General features: G+C 35.4%; 1 protein-coding gene across 3 annotated transcripts in view; it reads right to left on the minus strand.

The window, feature by feature from the left end:
• The window catches only part of FSTL5 (follistatin like 5), a 332,497-nt gene that overhangs the window by 276,856 nt on the left and 32,063 nt on the right, over window positions 1-23,578 (minus strand). For all 3 annotated transcript variants that reach the window (XM_074905701.1, XM_074905702.1, XM_074905700.1), the window contains exon 3: window positions 2,802-2,835. In XM_074905701.1, the coding sequence (XP_074761802.1) occupies window positions 2,802-2,835 (34 nt within the window). The remainder of the gene's footprint in view (window positions 1-2,801; window positions 2,836-23,578) is intronic.

The following is a 23,578-nucleotide window of genomic DNA, read 5'->3' on the forward strand; positions in this document are numbered from 1 at the left end:
TCACAGATCAGAGAGAGATGGGATTTGTGTTAGAACAGGGCACGTTTGAGTATTGGCTTCTATTTCAGTGTGATTGACTTAGCGGCTGACAGCAGAAGTAACAGATGGGAAAAACAAGTGGGTCAGAAAAATGTCAGGAGAAAAAACAAACACCACAAACCAATAACGACATCATTACTAAAATACGAATAGGAATCAGATTTATTTTATAGCAATAAATGAAAAAAAATGAAAAATTACTAGGCATTTACAATATAATAAATATATGGAATGGTGCTTCTTACTAATGTCATGATCCTGCTGAAGTCAAAAGGCATTTGACTGTAGTTCTGCTGCTATATCCTCCTCTTATAAAAATATAATCTTAAAGAAATTATTGGTAAAAATTAGATACTGACATATTGATGTCCATGGACATTATGAGGTACAACAGATTTTCTTTTGGTAGGGATGTTTAACATGAGCTGTAATTGTCCTCTGATTTAAAAAGACAACATTGATTCTGAAAGTTTCAGGACATTTAAGGAACCACAGAGAGCAGTTTTGTCCTTTTACTATATACAGTAGCTACCATATGTGGAGAGGGTAAGGAATACTATTAGAACCCTATCCCAAGAACCTGGGGATAATTTATCTATCTCAAAGAACACATGCAGAGCACAACACGTTTAGATACTGCATGTGAAGGATAGAGTTCATTAACAATACAGGAACATGTATGTTAAACCTGTATGCTAAAACATTAATATCGCCTTGTTTCATCCAAACCAACCAGTATTTTAAGCAGCAACACTTTTACCTTCTTCTATGTCATAAGTTACAAGTGAAATAAAAATATCTTTCTGAATCTTTGCAACGACATGGAAGAATAACACATGAAAACAAACAAATTTAATGAATATGAAAAGAGAAGGCCAAAAAAACCCCTAACCATAAAACAACCCCCCAAAAGCATTAAGCAATTCAGCATATCTGTATATACATATTCCAAAACCTACTCTGTGTGTAACTATCTTTCAGACCACTGAAATCTTCCAAGTTGAATTGTCACCTTAAGCAGAGACATGCACAACATGCAGGAAGTTAAGTAGAGTCGAAATTTCCTCAAGAGATGTTACAGATATAATCACAACAAATTTTTTGCAGCTGAGCACCAATTTCACTGCCTGTTTGGAGATAATGGATATCTCCCTTCAAGCAGAGTTTAATGCTTTCCTGTGGCTGTACAATATTATAGGCAACATTTTATAAGCTTTTGAAAATTGTTTCTGCGGCTATTTGGCTAAACTAACAGCTAATGAATATGATGGGTAACCCCAATTAGCTCATCATTTTGTTCCTACTTTTATTTGTTCCTCACATATATACCATAATGACCATATACCTGTCAACTCAGTGGGCTGGGGGGTGGGAGGGGGAATGTCAAACAGCATAATAAAACTGAAATAAATCATAAAAATCCACAAAGAAAGGCCAATTTCAGGATCCTTCTTTGTAGCTAGAGGCTTGAAGTCCGTAATTTCTCTAAAAGTAAGTATACACAAATATTTTTGTAATCTATTCTGAGCTTTCAGTCTTTTATATAATTAGTATCAAGACAAGACACAGAAAATGTTTTAGAATACATCATGGATACACTCACTACATCTAGAGATAATTCAACTTTATATTGTATTACCTCAGAACAGAAAATTATGGTTTAATTTAATAATAACAAACTGGTTGAAACTGAAGAGGGTTTTTTGGTTTATTTTACCATGCACACTTTTCAAATGAAGGACCATGGGTCCTTCAGATGATGTAAATTATTATACCATCATGAAAAATGTAACAGTCCTGACACAACTCCAAACAACCATCAGATTTTGTTTGTCTTTAGATGCTTATGTGTGAGGGAAAGCAAGGAAAATGAGATCAGTAAGTACTCTGATAAATAAGTAACTGAATTAAGAACAGCTAACTCATTGCTTCCTAATGCAATAAAAAATATATAGGTTAGTTTCTTACTAAATTCCCTCCTCTCTTTGTAACCTCTATCTGGTGTTCTTTCTTGTTCTACCTTCCCTTGTGTTTTCCTTTTTAAAGTACCTCATAGCCTACCTCTATAAGCAAATAAAATATCAAAAGAACAATCTTTATCTCTGTTGGCAGTTTCGCCTTTCACTGCTTGCTTAACAAATTTGTAACCAAGAGATCTGGGTGTTCTGTTTCTTAACTGACTTTATATAAGAAAGAAGCATGAAATCCACAGTTTGGGTTTCTGAACTCTTAATTTTCTTGATACAAGCCTGTTTTTTCAACCTGGATATTCTATTTCATGTAGTGCTTAACCACTGGCACAAAGTAAGGTGCAGTGAAAGCATACAAGAAAATTGTATGTAAAACCCACGGATGACAGTAGTTTTACAAGGCGGTCTATTAAGGACATGATTAATTTGTGCATAAATTTGAATCACATCCAGTTACAGATTTATTGAATGAAAAGGGAGAAACTTAAGTGACGGTACTGATGTTTCACTGAAGTACAATAAGCATCCACAGTCGAGGACACAAACTTAGCGAGAAGCTGTGCAGCCCATCCCATCCAGAGTACATTAGTCAGCCTTATTCATCTTATTCCAAAACCAGTACCTTATTCATTTACTTTCTACATTTCAACCCCCTTTCCTGAATATATTTTTGTCATTTCAAATACCAAAATAATCAGAAAGAATCTGTCTGGATAATTTTTAACCAACAACGGATGGTAGATTTATGATAATTACAAGAATCTCCACATTTTGAAAATAATTGGCACTTACCTTTATTTCTTGAGCTTTCCTGATTCTTTTCCTGCTGTAATTAAAAGTAGAAAAATATATTATTTACAGAATTAGTTACCACAAAAATTATAGTCATACAGATAAAAAAAGAGACAGGCTATTTCATCCTCCTCCCCGATCCAAGATAAAACCAGCTACACTTTGCCTGCTGCAGAAAGATTCCTATATAACCTGTTTTTAAACTCCCCTGGTATTTTTCACTTTTTTTTCACAGTGACATTGATTAAGTGCTGGAACACATTGTCCAAAGAGGCTGTGCAGTCTCTATCACTTTACCTCTATCTTGGGAGATGCTCATAGGTCAACTAAAGAAGACCCTGTAAGACCTGATGTAAATTTAAAGTTAGATCTGCTTTAAGCAGCTGGTTGACCTAGGTAAGTTCAGAGGCCACTGCCAGTTTAAATTATTCCATGATATGGACAGTGTTCCAGAACCTTGTAAACCCTGAAGTAGTGCTTAACTGTCCTCAGTTTCATCCTGAATGACACATGGCCAGAATCCCCTCAACAACAAATGATTTTCATTTTCTTATTTTTCCTGACTTGCTTGAATCACAGTGAACACAGAAAACATCTCATCTTTAAAGTAACAAAGTCATCTTCTCTTCCTATTTTTAACAATTCTTTAACATGTGTTGCCTAAAGCATTCCAATATTCCAATTCAGAATTGTCTAGAACTAAGGATTTTAAAAAATATATCAGCTCTATAACTGCATGAGTAACACGTAACATATATTGACATATTTCTAAATAACATTTCCAATCCAAAAAAAATGACACAGCTGATTCACCATCAACAAGTTTTTCACTATGATCCCCTTAGTTGTTCATTCTAACACACCAATCTTTTCTCATAGCAGTTACCTAGTTATTTCTCTTTTTTGATTTTGTTTGAAATACCACTGATTCTTTTTCCGTAAAAATATGTATAAAAGTAACATTAAAATATGTTAGGATATAACAGGGAAAGATTCCTTCTACTGAGGCAACACCACACAAAAATGGATGTAAACTTCCATGTTTAGAAAACAAGCAGCTGATAAAGCTCTGAATCTCTTTTTTGAGTAAGCAGAGCTAGCCGTTCTAACACCTACATCCAGAAGACTAAACCTGAGGAAGTCGTTAATGAAGTAGGAGATTTTTATATTTCTTGTTATGCAAAAATACCTGTCTTTTATACCTTTAAGACTAAATTTGTTTCTCTATTATTCATTAAAAGTCTGTGTTTGAGATATTGGTCATATAACTCTTTTATTATAGTTATTCTTTCTAATGATCAAGAACAGGAAAGAAGTTCAGAGAGCCAGAGAGAAAATTAAGACAAGAGTTATCCCTGGGGTACCTTGCAACCCAAACCATTCTATGGTTCTATGATCAACCAGTATCACATCATCTGCACATAGCATGAAACAACTCATAGACAATTTAAAACCTCACAGTGGTGGATATTTCTTTCATATTCCAGTTAAAACAATAACTGTTGTATAACCCTAATACATATTAATAGAATATTAAATCTCAATGCTAATACCAAGAACTGAAATTATGTCAACCAGTGGGTATGTGTGAACATATTGCCTATATGAAATGGGTCACAGCTAGCTTAAGTAGGCATTTACAGAGCTCATGAAGTAATAGGCAAATGCTTGCAAGGCTGATGATTAGGAAACCACCAAATGTAGGTGGCAGAGAAAGAGAACAGGCACGGTAGAAGTGCCTGTAACAAGCACCACAACACCTGAGGCTTTTGGATGGCACATGAAAACTCCATTATGAGCTGAATATAAGGTGTCTGAATACAGCAACTTGACACAGTGCTCACTATAGGACAGCAGTAGGGCTTGTAAACCACAAGCATAAGAGCCAGGCTAAAACTATGAATCAATTCATTAGTTCCTGAAAGAAGTATCACATTTAATACAGGACAAGTGAACTGGTTATTACCAGGAATTGGGACAACTATTACATCGGGAGGATGCTGTTTTATCTTAAAGGTAACAGCACAACCTCTTAGGCTGACCCACTTATTTCTAGTTCAGGTCAGAGTGTTGGGCTTAGCTGTACTTAATTCTAGCTGTATTTTTTACCCCTGCAAAATCTCTTCATCCCTTCCATAAGAGTCTAAGAAAATACTTTTTTCCATCAGCCATATACTATGCTATCAGGGTGTTAGTTTCAAATGTTGTAAATATTCATCAAACAAACTTGTTAATCAGAAATTGTGAAAAAGAAACTTGCTTTAATCATGTCAAATGTGTTGACTTATTGCTATCAAGCTAATAAAGCAACACTATCAAAAATTAATTATGAAAAAAACGTTTGTTTCAGAGTTAACTCAAAAGTGTCAAATGGCTGAAATCTATCATTTTACTATTTTGAACTAAAAATTTACTCAATGGAATACTTTATTCAAAACACAGCCATTTCCGCCGCAAGCTTCCTATAAATATACATTCAGATAATTCAGAAAAGTCTTTACATTTTGTAATTTTACTTGCACAACAATTCTTCTACAACAGTTTCTGAATAATGAAGTCTAAGTGCTGCTGAAGTTAATTTCTTTTTATTTGAGCAACTATTTATAAAGCCACATTTTCTAGTTACATTACTTGTTTCACATGCTAAAATACTGAATGAAAATCCATCTGAAAATAAATGGTATATTTAGATAATAACAATTTTTAAGAAGCATATTTCTTAAATGTTCTACTTCCCATATCTAAAACATTATGACAATGTCTTACCAAAGAGCCTGATTTCCCTGTTTAGTGTTAATAGTAAAAACTCACTCATAAGAAAGAGACAAGTAAAATACACACTGAAATTGAAGGGGGGGGGGGGGGGGGGGGGGAACAAAACAAAAAAACCCCAACAACCGGGGAAAAAAAAAAAGCAGCAAGTTCCTTAAGTTAATTTACAAAAGGACTCACTCTGAATACTCTGAAACTACAACTAAAGTTGACAGCTGTTCCATTTACTCATTTTGATTCCACTGTCTGACGCACATCCTTTTATTTGCTTGGCAAACCTTGAAGAATTCTTTCCCATTCAAACAATAACTGATACCATAGCATGTTCTCCTAATTGAATTTTTAGGTTTATTTTATTTTCTGACTGACAAGTTATTTCTTCAAAAATAGTGAAGTCCATGTAACATCCAGGTTTGAAGCATGTAACTCACTAAAAACTAAGAAGTTTTCCTTAGTAGCACACTTATACATAACTGCATGTATTCACCAAACACCTTCATATCACCTACATAAGAATGAACACAGTATACAATCTGCTGCGTAAAGTGATATTCAGTGTTAAGTACACGCTGAACTAGTTGACTTTAATGACATAAGAAAAACCTATGAGAATTTACTCAAGGTAGTAACCTGTCCCCAAAATTTCAAACAACTCTGATTTTATACAAACTTGCTCAGAGATGCTCTTTGGTTAGTGTATTGCAATTCTTCAAATATTTGCTGTGTTGTAAGTTTATGCTGGTAAAAATTGCATTTAGCCTATTCCAAATGCCACGTAGCCAAGTTATGTTAGAATTCAGATGATGCAATTTATAGGCTCCATGAACACTGTTTAGTCCCACAAAGCTCACTAGTCTTTTTTTTCCTTCTTTTAGTTTATAATTTAAAGAATGTGTTTGGTTTTTTTGTTGGGTTTGTTGTTTTTTTTTTAAAGCTGCAAAGCCTATAATGTGTGCTGCTTACACTATAAAAGTAGATGTTGAAGACTTAATCTAAGCATTGGTTACTAGATCAGAGTAGACTTGCAGGAAAGTAATCTTAAAAATCAAATCTTGGTATCGAAGGAGAAGATAAATGCTAAAAAGGATGAGAAAGAATTTTTAAGGAGAACAGAGTACAACAAGCTCAGCCAAGTTAGGAGAGGAAAGAAAATGACTCAGATGAAATTTTTAAATTTAAAAAAAACCAAACAAACAGGCTTTTTTTTTTTTTTTTTTTTTTTTTTTTTTAATGGAATGTGTTCAGATTTCAGTAACTCAAAAAACCCACACATTTCAAGGAAAGAAGCCATTAACTGAAAATATATATGGCCTTTAAAGAAAATAAAAGTTTTTCTAATATCTTTATTTTCTTTAATTCCAGATGAAGATTTTTGAGTAGCTTTTCATGGCTTACTTTTCTCAAAAGACTCAAATTTTAATCTTAAACTGCCATTCAATCTAAGAAAAAACTTTCCTGGCAGATCATAGACCAGCCTCAGTGTGATATGCCATGGGCCAGGAAGACGCTTGGTAGCAGCAAAGTGTATCCAGATAGAAAGAGAAGTCTGTAAGCCTCAAGTTATTTCAAGATTACCCAGTGATTAGACTAAGTATAGCATCTCTGAACTGTGAAATTAACCTTCTGCCTAGGGAAAGCAGCCTGCAATAATATTATACTTTTCAACTGAAAACACAGAGTTAAAAAATATAGAAAAATTTATAATGAAGGTGCATTAAATAGATTCATTACCATTAAAAGTATGTGAATTAATTTATGTAGAAAACCACTAAGAAGCAATGACTTTTTAGTGAGTAAATGTTATAAGCGCCTATAACTTCAGAAAATTAAGTTCAGATGCTCAGGGAAATAGGAACTCCCTGTCCTGACAGGAAACAAACAAATAAACAAAGCTTCCAGAGTCCTGGAACATGAGAGAGGTAAACAAAAACTTGTTCATCACAACAGGTATTTCCACTTGGATTTGTGAAGCATGCTAGGGTTTTGATGGTAGTTGGCCTGAAAATAAAAAATTTCTACCCATATGCTATTAGAAAGCATGTAAATGTGCAAACATCACTGTACTAAAGTAAAACATACTAATTCTGTATAAACGCTGTGATGTGATAGAGCTAATAGACCTGTTATTACACACATCTGTTATTCTTCTCCTGTATATATTATACATTATGATATATAAACAAAATATTTTCACCTTGCTTGTTAACAAATCGAAGAAACTGTATATACTTCCTGTCTAAATAACACTGGAATGATTACATGAACCACAATATTATATTGTTGTCTATTACTACAAGTCATCTGTAAGCAGAACAAATCATCCTACGTACCAGGATTTTTTATCTGCTTCAATATAGCAAAATAGTTTTGAATTTAACAGTCTCCAACCAAATTAATCAGGCAAGGTGCATGGCTTTGCATGGTTTTGTGTTGTATCATATTGTATCAGCCTGATGAAATGTATTGATGCAGAACATATTAGAACTGTAAAGAAACCTTTCTTGTGTGTCCAACACACTGACTTCAGTGTAAACTTTGCAAAGCACAGTAAATGAAAGTCGAGAAAATGTCCATTTTTCTACTGTGTTTGTGAAATAAAGAAGATCACAGATGGCTGATCATAAATTATAAACTATTTGCAATATATATCAAAGTAGGCTCTGTAAAGAAAGCATTCAAATATACACAGAAATGCTTTGACAAGGTATAAAATCTCCTTTTCTAGTGCTATATTCTCTTTGTCTTAACACACAAATAGCATCAATATCTCTTAAAACGTCCTAACATTTTGACATTATGATTGTTCAGAAATAACACATTTGCTAAATAATGTTGACGCAGTATCAAATTTAATTTAGAAAAAGGGCTTCATATTAGCAATAAGGGGAGTAGAACAGCATGGTCAAAGGGACTCTTAACATACAGTGATTCCAAAGAAGGCACACAGCTATTTATAAAAAAGACCAGAACTGATCTGTAAAGGTAGATAACATTCTAGGACTAAAAAAATCCACCAGTCTTTTTAGAAACACTAAAGCTAGTTTCTTATCCCCATTTAAATATGTATCATGTGCTTTCTGTTGGTTTTCCTATTTTGAAAGAAGAGTTGGTATTTACAAACCATAGACATTGCGCATAGAAGCATATTGACTTCCACTTAATTCTGTGTTTCTAAAAGACAAACTGCATACTTGTATTGCATCTAGAACCTCAACTCATCCCTCTACCTGAACCATATGCTGAGGATCTGGGTATGTGCCTGCCAGAGTGGGCTAGTGATAAAGAAGAGCCTTGTTTCTTTCTTGCAAAAATCAGTCTCCTTTTCCATGCTGTCTGTACTTAAAAAGTAGCTGCTGAATTAATGGAATTCTTAAAATAAACAAAGTGCTAATTAGTTTAAAACATATGGTAGATTGTCCTTGATATGTGACAAAAATTAAAATAATTTAATAAACATACACAATCATAGAAATTGTGATGAAAATAGGAGTACATAGTTATTGGCTTGATTTACATTTTATAATGAAAATTTATCATTAGCCATATTTAAAAATGTAGTTAAAATGCAGAAAATTAGTTTTGTGTTCATTACCTTTAATGTTCATTCCACAGTGGGAGTACTTTGTTACTATATAACTAACTTTTAATAGCAATTATTCCTTTAATTATTCTTTTAAGATAACATTTCATTGAGAGACGTACCAAGATAATTATTTCTATGATGTTGTTAAAACATATACAAGCTATGGTAGTTGAACAACATATTAGCTTATATTAATACAACAGTTTTAATTACAAGAAATCTGAATTATACATGTACAGAGTCTTTATATTCACGGATGAAACAGTAGCATAGTCACAGCCATAGAGAGCAACTGCACATACAACATATGACAACTTGGTAAACTATTCTTGGAATTTGATCAATGACATTATGCTGAACGTTTGTGTTTCAAAAAAGTTTCACAGAATCAGACTTCCTCAGACTCTCAGCAACTGCAATACAATTGCAATTCAAACTAAAAATGCTTACAAAGCAGAAGCAACAACATTTACATTTGTAAAGCTATTTTGTTAAGTAGCAGTAAGCAAGGCCCTGCTTACTACAGTAAGGAAGAAAGAATGAGCAAAAAGTGATCTATTTTTCTGTTGTTATTGTCAGAAGTCTATTTATTATAGAGAGCTTCGTAATTTAATGTTTGCAACAGGATTCTTGCAGTTATATTCTGCATACAGAACCCAGTCTTGTTAGAGATTGCCATAATTTATGGAAGCAAATTCTGGGAAAACAATATCCCACAGGTTGTTCTTGTGCCAATTAACACCTCACATGAACGTAAGATTGTGTGAAGGAAACAAGATGCAGAACAAGGTGGCTAGGAAGAAATAAAGAAAAATAAAAGCTGTTGAGGTTTTCAGAATTAATGACATTCCCAGGATTAGGTAATATGGTCTTTGAGTAAGTCTTACAGGCCTCTGGAAAAAACTCATGAATCCTTATGGGAGGGGTCCAACAGTATTTGGGAATCCTAGATGCAAGACTGAAAGATTTGTTTCATTAAAAAAAAAAAAAATAAATAAAATAAAACAAACACAGAGGTGGGAGTCGGGGAAACTGTGAAATCTGCTGATTTGGGTCTTGATTTGCTGATTTAGATCCCTGAGGAATATAAAGAACAATCATTCCAGACCGAGGAAGGGGAGTATGAAGCAGTTGTTCCTCTCTGAGTGCAACAAATCACAACCCCTCAACGCTAAGAAGCAGAGAAGAAATGAAGATATATAAAGCCTATATACTTTTTATCAAAACTATCTCCAGACCAGGCTTCAACAAAGCATGTGGTTTCTTCTGTCCAGTTTCCATCTATAGAAGTTCTACACAGAGGCTAATCCACAGGTTTTTTATTTAGGCATGTCTGATGGTGCATTAGAGCAAATCACCGAGATGTGTTGGTAGGACACATACTAGTCTTCTTAAAGGCAGTCCTGATCATCTAAAGCAGACAAAGCCTTCATCCTCTAAATTAAAAAATGGCTCTGGGCAATTGTTACAGTCTAACTCCTAATGTTCTTCAGTACCAACTGAATTGAAGTAGCTTCGTGCTAACGTTAGAGTGACATTCTATTACATTCTAAAAAATAATACATCTTTTCCAAAACATGCAGAGAAAGAAAGATTAATGCATTTTAAAAGAAACAATTCTTGTGGTAGAATTGTTCATGATTCATGTGGACACATTTCCTAAAACTGCTGCCTAGTGTAAGAAGACCTGCGTACAGGTAGCTCCCAGGGGAAGTAAGCAGCCTACAGTTAGGCCTATATGTCCTGATTACCAGAGCAGTTGAAAAGAAGCTGAAAAGTATTTTGTTATTTATCTTATCTTTAAATTCAAGGATTCTTATTTCACTAAATCACTGGGTTTTAGTAGGATTTTAAAGTGTTCTACTGTCTTTTTCTTTCTGATGTAACATTTTGTTCAAGAGGAATCTTAAGGATTCTACAGGCCCACTAAAAGAGTACACAAAGGTCAAATACAGTCTTTGCTTTTACAGAAGGGCCTCCTTTCCAAATTTGTTCTTTGTAAATGGAAAAATCAATTAATATCTCCATGCTAGCTTTAAGGATTAATTCTTCCATGGGCTGTTACCCTCCTATACATACACTGGCCACAGTTTTGATCTGAACAACAAAAAAAAAACCAAACCACCAAATCTACGGAACATGCATAGATTACTCTGGGTAAATTTCTTAGGCAGCTCACTCTTACAGAAATACAACATAACTGTATTTATATGATGACATCATACTTTGTTCTTTGATGACAGACCAAAATTCTACAATATTTTTATGGCTGTGCAGTGTTGCTGTTTTTAATAATGCTTTAATCATTAAAACATTTAAGCAGTGGTTTAAGCAGTGAAAGTATATTATCATCAAAGAATCATAGAATCATAGAATGGTTTGGGTTGGAAAGGACCTCAAAGGTCATCTAGTTCCAATCCCCCTGCCACAGGCAGGGACACCTCCTACTAGATCAGGTTCTTCAAGGTTTCATCCAACCTGGCTCTGAACACTTCCGGGGACAGAGCATCCACACCCTCCTTGGGCAACCTGTTCCAGTGCCTCACCACCCTCACAGTAAAAAACTTCTTTGTTATATCTAATCTAAATCTACCCTCTTTCAGCTTCCACCACTCCTCGTCCTATCATTACAGTCCCTTGTAAAAAGTCCCTCCCCAGCCTCCTTGTAGGCATCCTTCAGGAGCTGGAAGGCCACGATGAGGTCCTCCCAGAGCCTTCTCTTTTCCAGGCTGAATAAGCCCAACTCTCAGCCTCTTCTCATAGGAGAGGTGTTCCAGCCCTCTGATCATCTTGGTAGCCCTCCTCTGGACTCGTTCTAACAGTTCTATATCCTTTTATTGGGGGCTCCAGAGCTGGACACAGTATTCCAGGTGGAGTCTCACAAGGGCAGAGTAGAGGGGCAGAATCACCTCCCATGACCTACTGACCACACTTCTTTTGATATAGCCCAGAATCTGGTTGGCTTTTTGGGCTGCAGACACACACTGCTGGCTCATGTTGATTTTATCCACCAACACACCCAAGTCCTTCTTCCCAGGACTGTTCTCAACCACCCAGCCTGTATCTCTGTGCTTGGGATTGCACCAGCCCAGATGCAGGATCTTGCACTTGGTCTTGTTAAACTTCATGAGGTTGGCCTGAGCTCACCTTTCGAGCCTGTCCAGGTCCCTCTGGATGGCACATGCCTTCCCTCCAGCATATCAACCACACCACACAGCTTGGTGTTATTGGCAAACTTGCTGAGGGTGCACTCCATCCCACTATCCATATCGCCAACAAAGATATTAAACAGTACCGGTCCCAGTACTGATCCGTGAGGAACACCACTTGTTACCGGTCTCCACTTGGACACTGAACCATTGATTGCAACCCTTTAAGTGCAGCCTTCCAAACCATTTTTTATCCACCAAGTGGTCCATCCATCAAATCCTTGTCTTTCAAACTTGGAGACCAGGATGTCATGCAGGACAGTGTAAAAGGCCTTGCAGAAGTCTAGGTAACTGACATCAGTTGTTCTTCCCTTATCTATCGATGTTGTCACTCCATCATAAAAGGCCACCACATTTGTCAAGCAGGATTTTCCCTTGATGAAGCCATGTTGGTTGCCACTAATTACCTCCACATTATCCATGTGCCCTAGCAGAGCCTTCAGGAGGATCTGCTCCATGATCTTGCCGGGCACGGAGGTAAGACTGACTGGCCTGCAGTTGCCCAAATCTTCCTTTTTTCCCATTTTAAAAATGGGTGTGATAATTCCCCTTTTCCAGTCAGTAGGCACTTCACCAGACTGCCATTACCTCTCAAATATGATGGAGAGTGGCCTAGCAATTTCATCTGCCAGTTTCTTCAGGATTTGTGAATAGATCTCATCAGGCCCCATAGACCTGTACACCTTCAGGTTCTTTAGATATTCTCAAACCTGATCTTCACTGACAGTGGGCAGATTATCCTTCTCCCAGTCCTCCCTACCTTCAACTTCTACATCTTGAGCAGTGTGGCTGAAGCCCTTACTGGTAAAGACTGAGGCAAAGAAATCATTGAGAACTTCAGCCTTCTCCATATCCTCCATGACTAGTTCTCCTTTTCCCTTCCAGAGAGGATCCACATATTCCCTAGCCTTTGTTTTATCATTTACATGCCTAAAAAAGTTTTTCTTATTCCCCTTGATGTCCCAAGCTAGATTTAATTCTATCTGGGCTTTTGCTTTCCTAAAATGATCCCTAGCTACTTGGACAACTTCTTTATATTCTTCCCAATCTATGTGTCCATCCTTCCATTTTCTGAAAATTTTCTTTTTATCTCTAAGCTTGTCCAGGAGCTTCTTGTCCATATGTAGGTCTTCTAGCATTCTTAACTGCCTTCCTCTTTTTTTGGAATGCATTGTTCCTGGGGTTGGAGGAGGTGATCCTTGAATATGGACCAGTATTCTCGGGCCTCTCTCCCCTTCAGGGCATTATCCCATGGTACTTCACTAAGCAGATCCCTGAAAAGGTCAAAGTCCGCTCTCTTGAAGTCCAGGGTGGTGAGCTTACTGTGCACTCTTCTTGATGCCCTGAGGGTCATGAATTCTAACGTTTCATGGTCACTGCAGCCAAGGCTTCCCTTCAGCTTCACATTATCACCAGCCTCTCCTTGTTGGTGAGAACAAGGTCCAGCATGGCACCCCTTCTTGTCAGCTCTGCTACCACCTGGAGAAGGAAGTTGTCAATGCATTCCAGGAACCTCCTGGATTGCTGATGCCCTGCTGTGCCATTCTTCCAACAGATACCCGGGTAATTGAAGTCTCCCATAAGGACCAGGGCTTGTGAATGCGAAGCCTCTCCTATCTGTCTGTAGAGGGCCTCATCAGTCATCCTGGTTGGGTGGTCTGTAGCAGACCCCCCCTATGATATCACCTTCCCCCGCCTTTCCTTTAACCTTGACCCATAAGGTCTCAGTTTGTTCCTCATTCATCCCCAGGCCAAGCTCCATGGATTTCAGATGGTCATTAACATAACAGGCAACACTCCCTCCTCTTCTTCCCTATCTATCTTTCCCTAAGAGCCTATACCCATCTATACCTATGGTCCAGTCATAGGAGGCATCCCAACATGTCTCAGTGATACCTATACCATCATCACCTTGTAGATGTGCACACATCTCTACCTCCTCTTGTTTATTCCCCATGCACCCTGCATTTGGATAGAGGCATTTAAGTGGGGCGCCCATTGAAGCCAACTTGCTGGCTGAAATACATTCTACCTGGAATCCATTATCTGGCACTTCATGTGCTCTCTTCTCACTGACCTGTGAACAACCCCAGGAGCCAGGTTATCTGTTTCCAGCACTGGCCTCAAAGTGGAATGGAATGAGGATCCCCTCCCCTGACAAATCTTGTTTAAAGCCCTCCTTACTAGGTTGGCTACTCTCCGTCCAAGTATGTTCTCCCCTTTAACTGAAAGATGTACCCCATCAGCCCCCAAAAGACCTGGTTTCTCAAACCTTCTGCATTGAAACATGTATAACTACAACCAAAACAGCTTATATACTGAAGACTGTATAAACCAATTTATGTAGTCAAATTCAGGCTACAACTCTCCTTCACTAAATTGGAGGAGCTATGAATGCTATGTAAATGATGGCTATATAGAACTAGATTACTGCTATTTGTGCATATTTTGCATTAAACTTTAAATGCTCAGACATTACGTATAGAATTATTTTTCCACATATAGACAGCATAAGATATACTTTCTCCAGACTACCAAGAAAGAAATGAGATAACACAGGACAATTGATAAGGTGCTGAAGATTAATATACTTCTCTCATATAGCTCATAAGCTAATCATATTCAGCACATGTTGAATTTTGAAATTATCTAAGGACACTCCAGATTTGAGTAGACAAATAAGGGGGAAAGACATCTTCAAGAGGCAATTTTTTAGCATGATGAATTATCACTGGAAATTCTAAGGGACAGTATTTAATGGGTATTCTATTATCTTCCACCTCATGGGAACTCCTAAAACTCCAGGTACCCTCACAATTACTGAAAAGTATTATATTTCTTGACAATATAGTGTTATTTTTTTCAAAAAAAAAAAAACCCTGTATGGATTGATCTTAGCTGCACAATTTCCACTGACATTAATGGGAGTAATTTGCCTAAAACCCTTTTCGGGTTTGTTTTTCTTTTTAAATTTCAGAGATGGTTTTTAAGTGTAATTTTCTAAAGTGTAATTTTCTAAAAACTACATAATGTGCATTTCTTTTTTTTATTCAGCCTGCCTGAGACTCGTTCATATCTTATCTTTCCTCTTTGCAAATTTTTGTCTAGATAAAAGAAAAATCTGCAGAAGAATGACAGATAGACATGAGAGCATCAACATCAATTATTTTCTTACAATCCAGGAATGGAAGTAATATTTAGTCAGTGTTAGGACATAATTATGAGTAAAACTGTAGTATAACTACCAATATTGATTAAAACCAATATGATGAGAAATTTCTAGGAATAATATTTTGTTTCTACCATTCATCTTACAAAGACAGATAAGGTATTGTTGCAAAGGAAAAGAGAAGTTCATGAAATTAATATTAATCAGTTATAACTGTCCTTTTGTAAAGTGTTCAACTGAGGAATACATTCATTTTAACCAGAGATTTGATGAAAGCTTATACCATATTATCCACTGTTTGACATTTAGGAAACCAGAAAATAAAATTAATTTATTTAAGGAAATTTAATCCAGGAAACTAGAAAGACTTTTTTTTTTTTTTTTTTTTCATTGATTCTTAGAAAATTCAATATTAGCTCAGCATTTGATTGTTGAATTTGAACTAACTTCTTTAAAATGAATCATGAACATATACACACTACGGATATACCAACAATCGGTTACAGTCTCCCTACAGTGAAGTAGGCAATGTATTGTAAAGCTCTTAGTTTTCTTCTCTTGGAGTTCATGTTGGAAGCAAGTAGCTTTAAAAGAAGAAAAAAGTGAGCAGAGAGCTGAAATAAAAATTCAGTACACATCTGAAGTTCAAATCTAATTGATAAAAGCATATTTAAAAAAAAATATATATAAAGAAAGAACTATGATTAAGACATTCTTCCCTGCTCTAGAATTATACTAGTAGACACAGCTAAAATAGGGTTCATTTTTAATAATAAACTGAATAATGTCTTGCAAACTTTTCCTTGTACCAAACCAAAGACTTTCATTGCATTTTAATGATGAAATACATATCTGGAAGCAATTATTAGAAGAACACAGATGTAGCCAAATGATAAATTCTGTTCTTTACTAATTGTTAATAATAAACCATCAATGGAAATTTTTTTAAATTATTAAAGTACAGTAAAAGTATTTGAAAACTCAGTAATTTTTTTGAAAGGCATGTTTTACTTATGTCCCAGTTACAGGAGGAATAAAGGAATACAGAAATAAATGGGATACCTTTATAAGGAAGGTCAGACTAGCTAATGCAATGGTTTCTCAGACCTCTAAAAAAAACCCTACAAACTATCAGTTTCAATGGAATTAATCTTCACAGGTTTTAGGATTAGCTTATTATAATACAGTAGTTACTATTAATTTTAACATTTTTATCCAGTAGAATACTTTTTTATCCAGTAGAATTACATCAGATGATGTAACACCAAATAATGTTAGATATACCAACAAAGTTGGATAAATTCTATTAAATCTTCATTTTTTGCACTGATGTATGAGTATAATCCTCAGGTAAGAGTAATAGTAATTAATAGCATTTCCATGAAGAATTCTAGAGAATGGAAGATTGTGCTGATGCCTCAGGCCAGTGATAGACCTTACTCCTCCTTAGACATTATGTTTGAATTATAGGTTGTTTATTCCAGATTACATACGCAGAGTTATAGGCTATATATTAAACAAATGACAGATAGTTTTTATTTGGTTTGTTTTCATGGGAAGAGGGGACATAGAACAAATAAGATTGTTAAATATTTCTTATTTCAAATTAATATTTTGTTGCAATGCATTCAGTAGGGGAATTAAATTGAAAAACATTATTTAGTAGAATTAGCAATGAACAGATAATAAGCAGATGTTATTGATACCATGCCACATTAAAGAAATATCTATTGCTATTATACTTAGTTCATACAAATGTACTGTTCATTCATTATATGTTCATTTATATGGACAGTATAAATGTAGCATAATTAACAAACTACATTAATTGAAAAAATAAAGAAGGCAAAGAACTAAAAAGAAATGTCTAGTGAAACAATAATCTCTTGCTCATCTCTTGGGTCACTTTCAACTAGTTAAAATAGTAACACTGGTGTATTATTAAAGTTTGGGAGATCTTTGTTTTGTCTTTTATGTTCTAGGTTTTAACCTTCCATGTTCATTTAAGCCTTCAAGCATAGTCCTATCAATGCATAACAATCAAAATAGACATAATTAAGGCATCTTTTAATTAAGCTGTCCTTAGACTCCATTTTTTTCTGTGTGTCAGGCCTGAGCAGAGCCACCAAAACCTTTAATGTTTTCAATGGACATCTTAACATTTAGCCCCATTATTTGAAAGGCAAATAAAACCAGTGTTTTGGGTTTGGTTTTTTTTGTACTTTTGTTTTGGTTGGATGGGAATTTTTGTTGTTGCTGCTGCTACTGTTTGATTTATTTATGCAAAATAAATATGAAACTGAAAAACATCACATTCCTTTAGCTCTTGGTTGAAGGGATTTCAGCATACTGATGGATGTAGTGTTCTTATCTAGTAAGATTTACTATGGTATCGGCTATCAGAAACACATAGAATGCTCTGAGCTGGACTACTTACATGATCCCACCAGCAAATATTCAAGAGGAAGACCGAAAATAAGATGTCACTTTCTTACTGATATTTTGCTTTATAAACAATGGAGATAAAGTCACAGAATTTTCCAGTTACAAAACTCTCAAAAGTTTTGACAGGCTGCTGAATAAAGCTAAATCAAATATTCCTAAACCTAATATACATAAACACAGATTATGTTTCTTAATGTGGCTTCTTTGCAAAGCTTTCAAATGAAAAAATTTAAGCAGATCAGGAAAGCAAACACTAGAGAAATAGCTTACATACTGTGATAGCAAATATTTTTACTGAAAGATAACAAAAGCCAGATGGGTTGTTTAACCCGACATCTTGGTAACATGAGATCAGGACAGTTGATACTGTAAAAGCAAAAAAAAAGGTATAGTAGTATTTAATCCAACATGGTTTTATCCAAAAAATACCAGATTTGTGTTCCCACTGCACATCACATTCTCAGTAAAGTTATCACAGTTCAAAATTACTACTGAAAAAAATAATTAGGACAAATTAACCAATGAAGAAGAAAGAGTTAAACTAGTGAGATATCTTCCTAGTGTTAAAAAGAGATAATTTTTTCTGAACCTATTTTTCTACCATGCAATGTATAGGACTGAAGGTTTCAGAATGTTTTAAAACATAGAAAAAAGATATGAAGGTAAGACCAAATATTTAGTCAATCTAATTAGAGCCAATTTAAATGGAATCCAGTTGTACACAAATATTGTACTTTAGTTTTATATTTGAACTCAACAGTTTTCTTATAAAACATTAGAGCTATATGTCAATGCTGCATTTACTTGGGAACATATGACTATAGATACACAATATATTGATGTTTAAAGCCAATGTTTAGAGTACATAATTATTTTAATTTAAAAACAGAATTTAAATAGCTAATTAGAATCACAGTGGTGAAAAATGAACCATAAACTAAGGGGATAGTTATTTAGTTAAAACAATGAGGCTGGGGTACATCCCAGTTTGTCTGCACACCAATAAAGCTATTATACACCATGTTAATTATTTAATAATAATTGTATATTGATTTTCACATATTATTTTTCACATTATAGGGACTGTCTATTCTACAGGATATGACTTCCATTTCAACAAACCAAGATAATAAAGGTTAATAAAGATAATAAAGTCTACATCTTCTAGGTAATGAAAACAGGTATTGAATCCTTGGGAAAAATGAGAAAAAGCAGTGGAAAAGAATAAAATAAAACGTTTGGCTGATAGAAAAAAAAATAAAAGAGATTGAATTATTTACAGAGTAGTTAAGAGACAGCAAGGAAGTAATGGGAAAAGAGCTGGATCTCATAAACTTACGTATCAACAAGTACTTCAATTATCTGGTCTCTTTCATGATCTTAGAAGTTCAAACTGCACAAATCTGAGCAGGAGCAAAGTATCCCAAATACTAACTAAAATAAATCTCCTCTGGCTTTGTTTCACTACTGCTGTGATTGCAGTTTGTGATGATGATTTGCCATTGTAATAGAATATGAAAAAACATCAAGAATCTGAATCGATATAGACTATGTTTGCATCAACTCCCAAACAGCAGCAAGGCCCAAAACTCATTGCCTTATCTATTCAGGGGCTAACTGGAAATCTTCCTAGAAAGCAACATGAGAAGGCCAAGCAGAGTAAAGTAGAAGATAATTACACTCCCTCCATATACCACTACTTTTATTCTTTATTGACAAGCTGACACGTGAAAATAAAAAGGCAATTTTAATCAAAATGTAGATAACACGTGTGGATCTCATCATTCCTTAAACTAATTGGGTGAGATTAATCTTTTCCACAGTGATGATTTTCAGTAACAGGAACACAAAAGATAGGTACAGCAAAAGGTTCAGTGCAATAGTAAAGATGCACCTTTTTTCTCTCACTAGCCCCATAGATTTGGCTAAAAGTTTATAGCTAGGTGTTGTTACTGAGTTAGCAACAGAAGCATCATCAGTCAGCCTGAAAGAAGAACTTCACACTTGCCTTAATTCCAGACTTTGACATCCCTCTTTTCCCCCCACAATGAACTAGTTGGAAGGACTATAGAAGAAATTTCACAGGGAGATTTTACAGACAACTTTCCTAACACTTTTGCAAAAAATGCTTTAAGCATGTAGTGAGAGATAGCAAAAATAGCATGTTTAATTGATATCACTACATTAATATACAATGATTGTAATGGGACTTAAAAATATTAGCCATGCCTTTTGAATGCTGTTGCCTACAGGAAAAAAGCAGATCAGAATGCAGAATGTACTCCCTCTCCCTGAGAAAAGCAAAATAAAATAAAAATTTTCATAAGACTTCCTGACTACAGTTAGACAAATGATTAAGGGGGGAAAAAAAGAAAAAGTGAGTCTTTTTACTTAAATGAAATCCTGGAATTTGCATAAGACATAGTTACTGTGTTCAGGGAGCCTCAGAAGGAAGAAAATTCTCTTGTTCCTTTACAGCTGAGAGCAGAATTGACATGCTCAGGAAAAGCTCTGGTTTTAGTCCTCAGAATTCACTGCTCTGTCTTACTGCAATGAATTCTTCTACCCTCTCTCTCTAGGACAGAGGATTTTAGCGGATCAAATTTTATGACTTCTCAGATCCTGCAGGCAAACAGACAGATAGATAAACCCTATGAACTATAAACCTCAGGTTTCTTGGAGACCAGACCACACAAGGAAAGCTCAGGTTATTTTGGAATCCCGAAGTACTACTTTCTGTTCATTTTTTTCTTGGCTATGATACCCTAAATGAAAATAAAATCATTGAACACTCAGCCAGTCTGTATCTTATAGGTGTTTCATTACAATACAGAATGTGCTATTACTTGAGGGAGAACATTTTATAACCTTTGGGCAAAAACCCAATTGCAGAACATGTATTCTATGCTTTGTTCTTATACATTCAAATTTGTCTTTAATAAACTGAGAGGGCATTCTTATGCCACTATATGTTTTTCTCTTGCTTTGTATCATTCAGTCATTATTGCCTAAACCCTTCTAAACTGGCCCTAATTCCAATCTAATCTAAACACCTCTAAAATGACCTATCTTGAGGCCTAAATTAGTGAGAATCAGAGCTGAACTGCCTAATTTAACAGCAACGGTAAGAAAGGAGGAAGAGAGAAAAAGGGAAAGAGGAAGGTTTTTCACAAGGAGTTAAAGGAAATATTTTAGTCTGCAGAAATAACACAAACAGGAGTGACTGCTGCACATCTGACTCAGATCCCATTAGCCCTTTGATAAAACAAGGCAAAATAAAGATAAGGCTGGGAACAGTTTCAGTCAATATGGCAAAACCAGTTGTTAGAAGATATCCACAAAAGCTGTTAACAACAAAGCAGGTCCTCTTTGCTGTACACTCTGTACCCACCTACTCAGGTGGACAAAAAGATCTTTCCTGATTGAAGCTCCTGCCCAGGCCCAGGCCGAGGCTCAAGATGAGGCTGAGGCCCAAGTCAAATTCCAAATTTCCTCAGCTCTGCCTGCTCTCATTTACCCAGTTCCCCTGACCATTGCTCTTCCTACCGCCACCCGCTCCACAGAGCCAGGGCTTGCTCTTAGTTAGGCATTACAGGCCCTGACTATAATGAATGTAATGGTCTTAACTCCTTAAGATCAGAATTGGACCTCAGTAAAAGGTATCCAGGTGACTATACCTTAGAAATCTTCCTTGAGACTGAAAACAAACAACTCTCTACCCATAATGGTATCATTCAAAATGAGGCATTGTTGTTAACCCTATTCCCTGCTAAACCATGTGAATGACCCAGCTTCCAGAAGCGGGTTGTGCATGCATGTGTTAGATATGCAGAGCTGGCATGCTCTGGAATATACATATGAATGTACCGGCTATATTCCATATTTTTTAGCCTCTCACAGAAAATCAGAAAACAGCATTCTCTTGGCTGCCGTCTGCCTGTTTATACCTGGAAATCTCAGAACATACTTTTTCACTGAAGATATTGCATAAACATTGCTCTCTATCATAGCCATGCAAATTACAAGAAGAATATTCATTAGGATGCTAGAAATACTTCCTAATGATTTCAGGTGGCAACCTAGGTATTAACAAATTGCTTACAATACTTCAGCAGGAATGCAAGAAGACTCCCAAATGGGAAGTCCCTTACAAACTTTTTCAGTGTTTTGACAAATGAAGAAGCAAGGATTAACTGGCATAACAAGAAATTCACATATAATTCAGTCAGAGCCTAATATTTTTCAGTGTATCCATGTAAGTGTAAAATGTGGCAGTTTAACAAGTGAATTGGACTGAAAATAAATATTCAGGAGTCATTTGTAATATTCTTTCTCTGTTCTAGTTCAAGCCAACTCATCTCATCCTGCTTTTGACTATCTTGATATAAATGATGTAGTCAAACGTTTGATCTTATGATGAACATTATAATTATAGCTTGGACCATAATTATAATTTAGGTGTGAACTGCTGCAAGTTATTAGACCTTTATTTTATAAATTATTGCAGATTTTCTGCTAGAAAATTTCCAGAAAAAATAAACCTGATACTTGAAAGTCAGCAGCTCATCTTAGGTACTTGATATTAAAAATTCCACTGTAATACCAGAACAGTTCCAACTAATGTATAATAAAGTTAGAAAAGTTCAAAGTGGAAACTTCATTAATAGAGCATATGATAAATTAGAAAGTCTGCTGAAAAATAGTCTGTTAATTCCTACAGATGAAGTTAAACATAAAAAATACATTCTACACAGTAAGGAATTGCTGCATATTCAAAGGATATAAAGATCAAAGTTGGGAGATTGGCAGTATCCACAGCAGTATCTAATTTTTGGCTAGTGTCAAAACATGGCAACATCACATACAGTCAGACTGCTCTGACATTAGCCAAGGAAACACTGCAGTCCAGATTCAGAAGTTAGTTATTTATATACTTAAAGCATATTTTACTATCATTCCCTGCACAATTTTAAACCAAAACAGTAATACTGGAGACTGAAAAACAGCAGTTTCAGTTGCCAGTGAAAATGCTAGTTTCTTAAAGGCAGCACAATTATCTTCTAAGGAAAAAATGGATGCAGGCTCTTACCCATTTCAGCACTGAAGATTTCTATCAATAATACTGATTCACCTACTTATTTCCACCAAAGAAGGAGGATATGAGTTCCACACAACTGGGACATAAGAATTAAATCAGCTATACATTCTATTCCATCCCATCTAAAGTAGCATGAGATATTGCCATATAATTGTTAAAGTATCTGTCCTCATATTTAATCTATTATAAACAATCTAACCTCACCGCTACACCCCCCCAAAAAAAATCTGTGGAAAGCAAGAACACGGACAACACCATCTGTGGAGAAGTATAACGATGTATTTGAATACTCCATTACTGGAAAAATGTATGTTCATTGTCCTTTATTGAATGCAACATAAATACTTACAGAAACCCCAAAACTCTTGCAGGCAGTCTCTTAACTGGAAGGTTCTCTAATCTCTAGGCTGGATCTTTAGGTAATTTTTTAGAGCTCCTTACAGAGCAAGGTGGCTCACTTGGCAAAATGTGCTGGGACTTCCTAGCGATCTACCTTCATGG

This window comes from Athene noctua, chromosome 4, assembly GCF_965140245.1.
Source record: "Athene noctua chromosome 4, bAthNoc1.hap1.1, whole genome shotgun sequence".
In the NCBI taxonomy this organism is placed as follows: Eukaryota; Metazoa; Chordata; class Aves; order Strigiformes; family Strigidae; genus Athene; species Athene noctua.